Below are 12,746 nucleotides of genomic sequence, written 5' to 3' on the forward strand. Positions count from 1 at the left end.
CTGGAATTCTCTTTTCTGGTTGATTTGGGGCTTTGATATACTTGTCTGGTCCTACTCTTCCTACCATCAGGCCACTGCTACCACAGATGCAGGTTTCACGTGCTGCACACAGGCCCTTGAGGACGCATCAGTGAGTACTTGAAAGACTTCTTGAACATCTGTACATTTTCTAAGGTGAGATGGTGGAGGATAAGCAAGAAAAGAGCTATCCAAGTGGTAAAATAATGTTTTATTCCATGGATGAACAAACACTACCATGCCACATCCTCACTCCCTCCTGCCAGATCTTGTGGCCGGAGCTGGCTTCCCTTTTCAGACTGAGCTGGCTTTGCAGTCGGTCGAGCCCATTGAAGTAGCAAAAGCGTGGCCATGTAGCGCTCAAGCGGTCCTGCTGGTCAGCACGTTCATCCTTTTCCCAAACGGTGATGCATCCCCTGAAAAATATCCTGTGACGGAGATCTTCCAATCGAACTAAGTACAGCTGACATTCAAAGCTCGTGCAGATGAAACCCAAACCCCCAAACACCACAAGTGACATGGACGTATCTTCTCTGCTGATAAGAATGTCAGGGAGTCCCCCTTCCCAGGGGGACCGGGAGCTGGAGAAATCCGAACTGACACTCAGGCTGTCAACAAGCTCCAGAGGCGATGACGGTCGTCAATGTATTTCCAACAAGCACTTGTAGAGAGCAGCTCAGCCAGGCTGTGGCATGCAGGCAGAACACGACGAAAACCGGGCGGAGGGCAGGGGACGCGGCGCGACGCCATGACCGCATTCCCGTCTTTATATACAACAAGGTGAAATATACACGGGATGCTGGCTGTGCACCTGCTCAGAGGATGTCTTACAAGGCTAGGGACATCGACGACACTGCTTGTGTGCGGCACGGAGGGACAGAGGCACCCCAGGGTCGGGGTGACACCAGTGCGGGCCTCACTTGCCTCCAGGGTTCCTGTCACCCAGCACACGTGACAGACCTGGAGGTGGAGTCAACACTTTGTTCATGTTTTTTAACCAAACGTCACCTGAAAAGACTAGCCGGCTTATCAGGGAGGAAAAGGACGGGCCTAAGGGCGCAGGGAGATGCACAAGGCGACTCTAAGCCAGACCCTAATGCAGCTTTGGTGGGAGACAGGTTTCCTTTATGACTTCTTTTAGTGAAGAGTATTGGATGTTTTGTTCCCGCTCAGTGTTTTGAAATGTCTCCACAAAGTCTAATGATGACATTGAGGAGAGAGCAGTTACTTCTGATCTGTTTCTTTATCCAAACAAGTGCAAAGCCTACATACTGACTGATCGAAACAAGGCAAAACAAAGCAAAAAAAAAAAAAAAAAAAGAAAGAAAGAAAGAAAAAGCACAGCAAAGCAACCCCATGACCAGAGACAGTGTCAGGTAAAAACCATAGAAAAATACGAATTAATTCCATAAGGTTAACCATTAGCGTAGCTACAGTAACACTTCGTACAGCCCCTTAAAATGCAGAATCTCCTAATTACAGAAAGGCGCGAGCCAATCTATGGACAAGTACTGGGAAAACAATTGTGCTCTAGTTGGTCCATGGCGCGGTGACATCAGACGGAGTATGATGCCCTGGAGTGGAAGCGGTACCCGGGCGGAGGCCGGGTCTCAACGCTACCGCTCGTGAGCTCGAATTCCAGGGCCAGCTTCTGCACGGCCATCCGTCCTTCGCTTTGTTCCTCGGGGAGGGGTCGCGGGGAGGTACCCGTCACTCCAGGGTGGCAACGGCTCCAGGCTCCGTGGAAGCCCTTGTGAGCGACGATGCATCTCCACCCGGGGAGGCGCTTGTTTCTGGGGCAAAACTGCCCTCAGGACCAGAAACACACATGCTGGGAAGGTGGCGCTTCCTGCCCCCGCCCAGGCCCCTGAGGGAGAGCGAGGCGGGGCTCCCCAGTCGGTGTCCACTGGTCCAGCAGGCGCCGGGCGCGCTCCGGGCCGGCTCGGTCAGTCTTCCTCCTCGTCCTCTCTCGCTGCTACTGTCGGGAGTTTGTCCTGGACCCTGAAGCACTCCACGAAGAAGCCGATGAGGGCTCGGTACAGGTGCTGCCGCAGGGGGGCGCTGCTGAAGTAGTGGCTCTCGTCCGGGTATATCTGCAAGAGAGGCGTGAGGAGTTACCCCCGTGGCCGCCCTCCGCGTGGGCTGGGGCGCCGCTGAGACTCCGAGCCCCACGGCCCGGGCTCCGCGCAGCCGGAAGCTCAGCCTGGAGGGCATCTCAGGGCTGCTTCTCCTCGCGGCTTTGCCAGGTGGAGGGTCCCCTCAGCAAATCAGGGACGGAATCAGAAAACATCGTTTAACAGACTCTGAACGCCTCGCTCGCTCCGCTTGTTTGAATTTGCAACAGGGATCCAGGCTCGGGGACCACCGAGGCAGCGAGCGGCCCAGGCCTCCAGGCATCAGGACTCCCAAAGAAAGGAGAAGCATTCCGTGCTGCCTCTATAACCTTGGTGAGTGTGGGGAAAGCTTCGCTCCCACGGGCACCTGCGTTTGACTCACCGTGCGCCGTGCACAGGGGGCTTTCCTGGACCCCGGCCGTCGAATGCAGATGACCTCATCATAAAATCTAGCTCAGTGAGCTATGTGAGAATTGAATGATGGAACACCTCTGAAATGCTTAGAACAAGGCCTGGGACACAGGCAGGGCTGAAAAGACGGCAGCTAATCATCCCATCCCCAAATGTAATGACACCGAGTACCCAGGGGCACTGCACCACTTCCACACGAAGGGCCCGAAGCTGGGATTCAAAGCCAAGTCTAATTGGCCCCAAAGCCCATGTTCTTTCCATGACACCAGGCTGCTTCCTGCATTTTGAACCCTGTCTTCCTCTTATGTCTTCAGATGATGACACTCACCTTTATTTGCATATTTATGAAGGTGGTCATTGAGCTATTATAGGTACCTTAAACATCAAATAGTACAAAGGGTTACAGAGCAGGAAGTATGTCTCTCCTACCCGGGTCCTGGTTGCCTGGAGCCCTCACCTGGAGTTGTCACCTTTACAAGCTTATCGAGTATCTCAGACACTCGCCGCACCTGCGCAGTGTCCAGTGGGACCTGGGGTGGGTGTCGCCCAGCACCTTGCTGACTTTGCTTCGCCTGTCTGTGGAGAGTGGTCCACACCGGCAGGCAGAGCTCTGCCATCGGACCTACCGCGGCTGCATCGCGTGCATACGACGTACTTAGCGTTGTACTGTGACCTGAGCATGCTCAGAAAGAACTCCAGTGTCACGTGAACTAAGCCCCTCCCTCCCTCCGCGTTCATCAGCACGCAAGCCGGCCTCCGTCCCTGCGGGAAGCGCTCCCCCTACCGGCCAGCGCACACTGGCCCTGTACGAGACAGCCACGCAGCAAAGCCAGGGCTGGGAGACAGAGGCAGGCAGCGCTGCCTGGGACCCTGGTTGAGGAAGTCTCCCGTTTATCCTGGACCCGAGAAGACCACCGGGGTCATACCTGTCTCACCAAGTGAACCAGAGGGCGGGAAGGAGATGGAAGAAGTTTCCAGAAGCAGCACCGTGCATCGCTGGAAAGCACCTACACTAGAGCCGGTGGGTCAGCACTTGATGCCAGTGAGGTCAAGGCTGTGAGTCGGGTTCTTGGGAAGGACAGAGCTCCCTAACTACTGCGGCACCACAGAAGGTTCTGGAACATCCAGCCAGTATTTCGCAGATGTGTGCTTTCCGGGGGGAGGCTAGTGAAGCCAAGGCTGCGCTCATCAGTGGGACAGCAGCCCCCTCTTCAGTGAGCATGGGGTGTGGCTCCTGCCCCGCCTTTGCTCATCCCCCGGGGAGGGAGCGGGGGCGGGGGGCGCTGGTGGAGCCTAAAGGGGCTTAAACACAGCCTGAGTGCTGAACCGAGCCGCCATCAATCGGCAGAAAAAGCAAGCACTGCCCATCTGTCTGATCTGATGTGTCCCCGAGCATCTCCGATGGCCGTGACGGAGGAGTGTTCGCAGTCATGCGTGGCCGGGCACCACTCAGCTCCTCGTCCGTGGAAAGGCATGTGTGGTGTGAGGCAGGGCAGGCGTGCAGCACGGTACCTGTAAGCTGTAATTAGCCTTTCCCTTAATGAGCTGCGTGATGAGTTCTGCGGTGTGCTGGAAATGGATTTTTTCTGTTTAAAGAAGAAAAGAGGAAAGTGTCAAAACCCGTAACCCCACGCAGGGCGATGCTCTCTCCGAGCGCCGTGGTCAGTGTCGGGGGCTCACCGTCGGCGGTCGCGTGGACGAGGAGAAGCCGCTGCCCTTCCAGCGCAGACACCCGGCGCGCCACCTTGGCCATCTGCACATGGGCGACAGGGGTCAGCGCCCGCCGTGGGGAGTAGGGCATGAGCCCAGGAACCTTGACCCGGAGGGTGAGGGCCACGCAGTGTGCTGGGCACAGTTCCTGGAAGCCCTGCGAAAGCTCTCGGGGGCCTGGGCTTTCCCAGCCCCAACCCCTTTTAAAGAGGAAGGGGACAGGAGAAGATCTAGGAAGCAGGGAGAAAGGGTCTCCTCCCCCTGAAGGTGGCCTGGGGCCTTCATTCAACTGATGCCGCTGGGAGGTGCTGCCCTGGCCAGAGCGTCCCGCTGTCCGTGCCCGGGTTGCAGCTCTGAAGCCGCAGCCTGGCCCGCAGCAGCTCTCTGGCCTCCTCGGTGCCAGTGAGATGCATGCGCGATGCCCGCACTCAGCCGCCTGAGCGGTCAAGACCAGGAGGCGGGGTCCGGGAGGCTTCCTGCTCCCCCACCAGGGGCTGCTTCTCCCGGGAGCAGAAGCAGCCGTGGGGGCAGCGGGCCAGCGGCCATCCACACCCGAGCCTACGGCCCTGCGACAGACTCCTCCACCCTAAGCCCTTCCCCACCTCCCGCCTTGTCCCGCCGGTTCCAGAATGGGCAACCAGACCGATCTCGGAGAGATCACGGCACCCGGGTGAATGGGCTTTGACACGGGAGGGAGGGAGGAAGGGAACACAGGCCTGCGGGAGTTAAGAGGGGGCGGGGCCTGGGGGGGAGGGAGGGAGGGAGCAGTTCGGAGAAGCATCATCGCAGGGTTCCTCGTTTTTGCCAAGTGGTGGCTCTGCCCCAAACCCTAACCCTAACCCAAACACACCTCATACGCTCTGTTGTCAAGTCCGTGGAGGCCCAAGTACCTCTCGGAAAATGCAGACGCTGCACACAAGCAGAGGAGAGCGTTAGCCCTTGGCCTCGGGGCCCCTTTGGGCTCCGGGGGCCGCCCTGGGGACGGGGCTGGACTCCCTTCCATCTTCCCGGGGAACATCTGCTTCTGAAGAAGCACTAAACCTCGTGGGTCTTTGCGGGGTTACTCAGCCAGCGCCACAGTGACATTTAGACCTGCTAGTGGTGGTGGTGGGATTGCAGCACGAGGGAAACCGAACTGATCTGATTCCGAAAGAAACAGGATTCACACCCCGCCCCCACTTCATTTCAACGCCCAGAAGGGGGAACAGATACGAAGAGCCAACTTCCATCAGGTTCCCTTATTTTCAGAAAGTGTCGGCTGCCTCCGCTCTGCCTGCCCCCTGGCTCAGGTCCAGGGTCTCGTGAGGACCCAGGCCGCCCCGTCAGGAAGTCCGGGAGTGCAGGGCACCGAGCTCCTTCTACAGGTGCAGGGACCCCTTAGTTCAGTCCAGGAGACCACGTGGGCTCTCCGCTGTCCCAGGCACAGTGACACATCAAGGCGCGGGGTTGGGCGCATTCGTGTGCACTCAACTCAGGCAGATTTGAAATAGCTTGATTAAAAACCCCGAGAAAGTCCCACTGAATTTGAAAAACAGAGAATGTTACACGGATTCCCATGGGACAGTAATTTTAAGTGATTAGAGTTTGGAATTAGGGGGGTTCCTGTATGATCTTGCGTCGGAATGCGCATTGAGCACTTGCAAAAACCAGCACATCTGCCGTGAGCCTCGCGGCGGCCAGAGCTGCTGAGCTGCAGACGCGCGGTGTCCCTGGACGGCTCCGCGCGGTCCACGGGCGCCGAGCTGGGCCAGAGGGAGGACCCCCAGCAGTGCCCACAGAGCCATGTCCGTGCAGCTGCAGGCGGGGTCTGCCCGCCACACTGGGAGTCCGGTCGCAGAAAGGAGCTGGCAGGTGCCGGGGCGGAGGGCGGGGCAGAGCCACCCAGGCCCCTGGGCAGCAGCTCCCCCAGCCCTTCACCTGCCCCCAGAGCCCCCAGACACCCCGCGCCGGACAGAGACACGGCGCAGGGCCCCCGCCGCACTGCGGGGTCAGAGAGGAGGGGCGAGGGCGGCCCGGAGTCCCCTTCCCTTCTGCTCGCGCCACTCCCATCACTGCAAGCACAGGCGCTGGGCGTGTTCTGGCTCCTGGTCTCGTGTGTCGGGAACGCGACTGAGGGGCAGCGGTGGGCTGACCACTTTCCGAGCAAGTGGCGTGAACCCCTCTCCCCCCGCCCCCAGGCCCTGTCTGTGAGGTTCCACCGCGGGCCTCGCCACCCTGCAGGTTATCGGACTGGGCGCTGAGGGAAGGAGGCCTGGGGGCGGGGGCTGGGTGGGACCAGCGCCCCTCCGGTCGGGGCCCTACCGTAGAGCTTGAAGTCTGTTATCGGGGAGAGCGCAGAGCCACAGGTGAAAACCGGGCCTTGATTCTCGCCCTTCGCTGGGAGGATGTAAGTGCTCAGGTACCCGCCGTAATCCTGGGAACGAGCAGAGGGCAGAGAGAAGGGCAGGAGCAAAGTCAATAACTCACCCATGAAAACAGCCTCAGACAATGAGGTCAGTGGCTCAAGCAACCACTGTCACCTAGTTCGTTTTTCTAAAAAAATTTAACGTTGAAAAATTATAAGGGAGGTAAAAAGATAAAAACAAACGCCTTTCCAGCTAAATATAACGTGAGGCAAGTATCCCCCTCCTGGGCCTCGTGTTCGAGCGACACGAGGATGAAGCGTGGCGCTGACTGTGGAGGGTGACTGGGGGCTGGAGTGCGGCGTGCGGTGTGGGACGGCTGTCCAGCGTTCTGACGCAGCGCCCCCTGCTGCCTCTCCCTTGCCTACAGGCAGAGCCGACCCGCTTTCTGTGATTCTGAGGGCGGGCCCATGAGGAGCCAATGTCAAAGGGCTCCAGCACTGGTCGCCAGGATGCTCAGCTCAGGGGTCTGCCCGGGACAGACGTCCGCACGTGTCGTGTATGTGGGGCAGTCCTTCATTTCCTGTACTGCCCTTATTTGGGGCTGACATGAAAGACCCCAATTTCAATGTGAGCCTTCCAGAGAGAGCAAAGCATTACACCGTATCTGCCGTGGGTGCTGGCTGGTCCAGATGCACCTGTTTCCTGCAAGACCCAAAGGGAAGGGGGCACAGATGTGATGTTTTGCTGAGCAAAGGTGGGCAAGGAGAGTGAAGGCCCGGAGAACCAGGATGTGGCAGAGGACTGTCAAAGGTGTGGGCGAGTGTGAGTGCGTGTGGTGAGGTGAGAGGGTGGCGTGTGTAGAACCCACATACCTGATGGAGACGGTCATGTCCATGCCATGCCAAACTCCCTGTAGAAGTAACTGTTTTTGATCAATATATTTAAGTTTGTTACATTATAACAGTGCTCCTTCAGTAGAACAGGAATATCTTAATGACAAGAACAGTCCTTTTGGTTTCTGGCAAATAATATTCATGGTCAATGGAATCTCCAAGCCTTACCAGTCATTCTGCAGTTTGTTTTCTAAAATGTGTTGACTGACAACATCAAATGCTGGTGAGGATGCAGAGCAACAGGAACTCTCATTCGCTGCTGGTGGGAACGCAACATGGCGCAAACACTATGGAGACAGCTCGCTGGTTTCTTACAAAACTAAACATCCCCTCACCATATGCACTCCTTGGTGACTGCACTCCTTGGTATTTACTCTAAGAAGCTGAAAACTTATATCCACACAAAAACCTGCACATGGATGACCAGAGCAGCTTTGCTCGTAATTGTCGAAACTTGGAAGCAACCCAGATGCCCTTCAGTAGGCAAGCGGATGAACTGTGGTGCTTCCAGGCAGCGGATTATCTGGTGCTAGAAAGAGAAGAGCTATGACGCTATGGGAAGATCTGGAGGAACCTTAAATGCTAAGTGAGAAGCCATCTGAGAAGGCTCCACGCTGTGTGATTCTGAATAATCCGTGACACTCTGGAAAAGGCACAGCCGTGGAGACGGTAAAAAGAGGAGTGTCTGCTGGGGGAGGGGAGAGAGGGGTGAAGAGGTGGAGCTCAGAGGATCCTCAGGGCGGAGAGACTGCTCTGTGCGGTCCCGTGATGATGGAGACATGCCATCACACATCTGTCTAAACCCACAGAAGGTACCACCTCAAGAGGGATCCTGATGTAGACTCTGGGTTCTGGGTGATGATGACGTGTCAGCGCAGGTTTGTCAACCGTAACAAAGGTACCAAACGGTGGGGCTTGATAGTGGGGAGCCCGTGCATGCCGGGGGGAGCAGGGGTAATTCTCTCACGCGTGCTGTGAACCTGAACCTGCCGAATGCCCGTCAGCTAAAGGAATCGACGGCTTATTGCCTTGGAGGGGACGCAATCACAGAGTCCACAGCCCTGTACCTGAGGCGCCATTCAAAGAGGCGGGGACCCATCAGGCAGAGCGGATAAGGGTGGTGACCAGCAAACAGCACCACACACATCCTCGGCCTGTCTCAGGGACGGGGGTGTGGGCTGCGTTCTGAAGGACGTGTGGGCCCCCGTCCACACAGCGCACGACGCCCAGGCAGCTGAATCTCCCACTTGTCCAGAAAGCCTCTTCACGGCGCCCTGACTCCTGCGTCTGCATCCACAGTGACCTTTGAAAGGTCCAGGCGCGGGGGCCATGCTCAGGTGCCCATGTGGGAAGTAGCCAGAGGAGGGAGGCCAAGCTCCCAGGAGCAGAGGGCATGTTTGGGGAAGAGCCGAGACTGGACAGAGGCTGACCTGGGCCCGGGCGCCCTGCCCTGAGCCGTGGTCAGTCTGTGGGGCAGTAACTTTCCCATGGGGACGGGAGGTAAGAGCTGTCGCCCCAAGTTATGCTGTAAGTGATCCAACTGGCTCTGAGCTTCGCAGGCTGGGAGGGGCCTCCGCCAGCACAGAATGAGCCCTAGGACTCGGCGTCCAGGCTCTGAGCCGTGCCCTGGGCCCTCCCTTTGCTGCTGCACCTCCCGTGCAGGTGTGGGATACACAGCACGCGTGCTGGGACCTCCACAGGGCGAGCCCTCGTCTCAGATGCACACGGCTCCCTCGAAACCCTGGGCTCAGAGGTGATGACGAACAGGTATCTCTCCGGTTACCTGTTCAAACCTCCCCCTGCCGTGGGGTCCCTGCGAGGCCCCTCTGCAGGACCTGTTCCCTCAGAGGGAAGACGGGTCTGTGTCTATCTGTGCTCCTGCCTTGAGACCAAGAGCCCGCGGGTCCAGGCCGCCTAACAACGGGGGAGGGGCCAAGGCGATAGGACCCCACTCCAAGCCACGACCCCACCACCCCCGGCTACGGCCCTCGGACGTGGGCCACGCCGTGGAAGCTTCTCTGGTTTGACAGTTCAGTGCACGAACCTCCCCACCTCCTCCCTACCACGTAAGTGAACCTGCTGAATTAACGCGGCTACTGCACAGAAAGACATACAGAAATAAAGGCTCCTGCCTCCCCTTCTTTCCTGGGGTGCCACCCCTAGAGCCATGGCGGGCTTGTCTGAAAAGTAACTAGGAGCCTCACAGGGCACTCCCACAAGGACCTGGCTTCTAGCTTTCCTTCCAGAGAGTGTGCAAAGGAGCATTGACACACGAGCTGCTCAGATGAGGGCTCCCGGTGCTGGGACCACTGAACATCTTGAGCTATCTGTAGTGAGCTGGACGGACCCAGAGTCTGTCACACAGAGTGAAGTCAGTCAGAAAGAGAAAGACAAATACCACATGCTCACACATATATATGGAATCTTTAAAAAAAAAAATGGTTCTGAAGAACCTAGGGGCAGGACAGGAATAAAGACGCAGACGTAGAGAATGGACTTGAGGACACGGGGAGGGGGAAGGGTAAGCTGGGACGAAGTGAGAGAGTGGCATGGACATACATACACTACCAAATGTGAAATAGCTAGTGGGAAGCAGCCGCATAGCACAGGGAGATCAGCTCCGTGCTTTGTGACCACCTAGAGGGGTGGGATAGGGAGGGTGGGAGGGAGGGAGACGCAAGAGGGAGGGGATATGGGGATATATGTATACGTATAGCTGATTCACGTTGTTATACAGCAGAGACTAACACACCATTGTAAAGCAATTATACTTCAATAAAGATGTTAAAAAAAAAAAAAAGGCTCGCAGGCGGCTGGAGCAGAGATGTTCCCAGTGAATCAGGTCAGGCCTGGGGGTGGTGCAGGTCAGGGCCTGAGCAGGGGGCGTGCAAACAGGGGCCAGCAACCTCACCTTCCCAAACACGGCCACGCGTGTCTTGTCAATGTACTGCTCCTTCAGCATCATCCTGCAAGGTCAAGGAGACGGGAGTTAGTGCGCGCCACGGCTGAGTCGTGCAACCCTGGGGTCTAGAGCCGTGTTCTCCAACCATTTCAAGGATGAAAACCCCTACTTTAATCAAAGGAAATATTGGAATTCTAATATCATCGGTCATTGCTTTTGCTTTACGCCAAGCGCCAAGCGCCCCTGCCATCACTGTGGCGCGGCCGGGCGTGTAAAGCTGACTGAGAACCAGGAACGCGCAGCAGCAGACTCGCAGGCCCGCCTGGGTCCCCGTCTCCCTCACTTGGACCACGTCGTGACTCCCAGCCACCAGGCTCTGGGAGGGTCCTCCGGGATCAGCAGGAAGAAAAGGCTCTCCGGGTGCGAGTCGGCTTCGAGTCAGGGCACTGGGTCCCCCTTCACCTGCAGAGTCCTCTGTCCCCAACTCCTGGGAGGGGTCCCTGTCTTGGACCTGTTTGGTGGCAGAATCACTCCTGCCAGAGCTCTGCCTTGGATGCCACCAGCCCGGCGCCCGGGCTGGCGCTGCCCGGTCCTGCCTTGTCCCTGCCCGCATCTCACTGCTCTCCCCGAGGTCCCTGGTTTCCCCCCCAGAGTGGCTGGAATCTTTCTGGGTTCTGGACCCTCACTCGGCAGCAGGCGTCCTGCCACCTGCTGGCCAGTAACTGGCTTCTTTCTGAGCCTTCCTGCTGCCTCTCTCCACCTGCCACCACCGCGGAGCCTCCTTCCCCCAGCTTCCTGTCACCCCTGGGTATCGCCCGCTGATTATTTTCTTGCGTCTGCTCTCTGGGGCCACCCCAGGCCCTCTGACCGCCCTTCTAAGCCTGGGGGACTGTAAACCTCCGGGTCCTGGGCCCTGAGAGTGCCCTATCCTTCTCCAGCCAACTCTCCAAGGACACCCACGTCCTGGGACCCGGCCTGCCCTTCATGGTTGGAGCAGCGTTTCCATTATGATGTTGGAAGCAAACGGTCCCCGTTCCCGGGGGTGGGAGGGGAGAGAGGGAGGGCCCAGCGCAGAGCAGCAATTGTCCTGACTCCTCATGATGATACAAATTCAGGTGACTTTTGTACTTTTATTACAGTCAGCCCTCCGTATCCACAGGTTCCACACCCACAGATCCAACCAACTGCGTATTGAAAATATTGAAAAAAAAATCCAGAAACTTCCAAAAAGCAAAGCTTGAATTTGCCTCACCTTGGTAACTATTTACACAGCATTTACATTGTACTTACAGCTGTCTACATAGCGTTTACACGTAGGGGGATTATAAAGGATTGAGAGATGCGTGTATCTTAAGTACACAGGACGATGTGTGATGGTTGTGTACATGTGCTCCACCATTCCACACAAGGGGCCTAGGGAGCCGAGGACTGTGGTACCCACGTGGGTCCTGGAACCAGTCCCCAAGGATAACGAGGGGCAACTGTGTATTACTGTTTATTGTTTCCCCAGAGTATTTGTGGAAAATTGATGATTCATGCATGTTCATCCTGTGGATGGATGTTTGATTCCATTTCAGAATACTAGTGAGAACAAGAGAACTGGCCCCACTACCTTCCCATCCTCCTCCCTCCACCCCTCGTCCCCATCCATCCCTTGAGCGTGTGTCATCTGTAAGCCTCAGTGCCAAGTCTTAGGGACAAAGGCTAATTCACAGGCCTTATTGTCAGAAGCTTCCACTCTCCGAGTCAGGATATCTTGTGTCCAATTCCTGCTCAGCTACTAAGGGGCTGTGGGACCTTCAGACAGGTCACTGAAACTTTCTGGGGAGAAACAGAACACGCTCCAGACGCTGGGACACCAGGCTCAGTGTGGGGTGAGGTGCAGGATTGCAACAAGCCAGCCAACTCCGAGTCTGCACCCTACGTGGGCCTCCCTCGGCCTCTCGCAGACGCAGGCACTCGGGAATGTGATGCGCAGGCTGGAGAAGCTGACCTCCCCTGCAGAGGACACACACCATGTCAAGGGGTGCGGGTCTCTGCAATGAAGAGCTGGATGCCCTCCCCCACCCTCGGTAAAGCCCACCCGCCAACAGCTCACAGTCTGCACACAGAACTGGCAGCCCGGTTAGTGCCTCTCTTATGAGTGAAGAGGCAGCCAGGTTTCATCAGAAATGGAAAGAATCTTCCAGATGACGGCTTCCCTGGTGGCGCAGTGGTTGAGAGTCCGCCTGCCGATGTAGGGGACACGGGTTCGTGCCCTGGTCCGGGAAGATCCCACGTGCTGCGGAGCGGCTGGGCCCGTGAGCCATGGCCACTGAGGCTGTGCATCCGGAGCCTGTGCTCCGCAACGGGA

At 57.3% G+C, this 12,746-nt stretch overlaps 1 protein-coding gene across 1 annotated transcript in view; it reads right to left on the bottom strand.

Annotated features, from left to right (window-relative positions):
• Positions 1–1,964: 1,964 nt before the first annotated feature.
• The window catches only part of DPP6 (dipeptidyl peptidase like 6), a 772,951-nt gene continuing 762,169 nt past the window's right edge, over positions 1,965–12,746 (bottom strand). The window contains exons 21-26 of the mRNA XM_060155875.1: positions 10,403–10,457; positions 6,555–6,666; positions 5,104–5,162; positions 4,224–4,296; positions 4,056–4,129; positions 1,965–2,111 (exon numbers count right to left, since the gene is read on the bottom strand). Coding sequence (XP_060011858.1) covers positions 1,965–2,111; positions 4,056–4,129; positions 4,224–4,296; positions 5,104–5,162; positions 6,555–6,666; positions 10,403–10,457 — 520 coding nt within the window. The remainder of the gene's footprint in view (positions 2,112–4,055; positions 4,130–4,223; positions 4,297–5,103; positions 5,163–6,554; positions 6,667–10,402; positions 10,458–12,746) is intronic.

This window comes from Lagenorhynchus albirostris, chromosome 8, assembly GCF_949774975.1.
Source record: "Lagenorhynchus albirostris chromosome 8, mLagAlb1.1, whole genome shotgun sequence".
NCBI lineage: Eukaryota > Metazoa > Chordata > Mammalia > Artiodactyla > Delphinidae > Lagenorhynchus > Lagenorhynchus albirostris.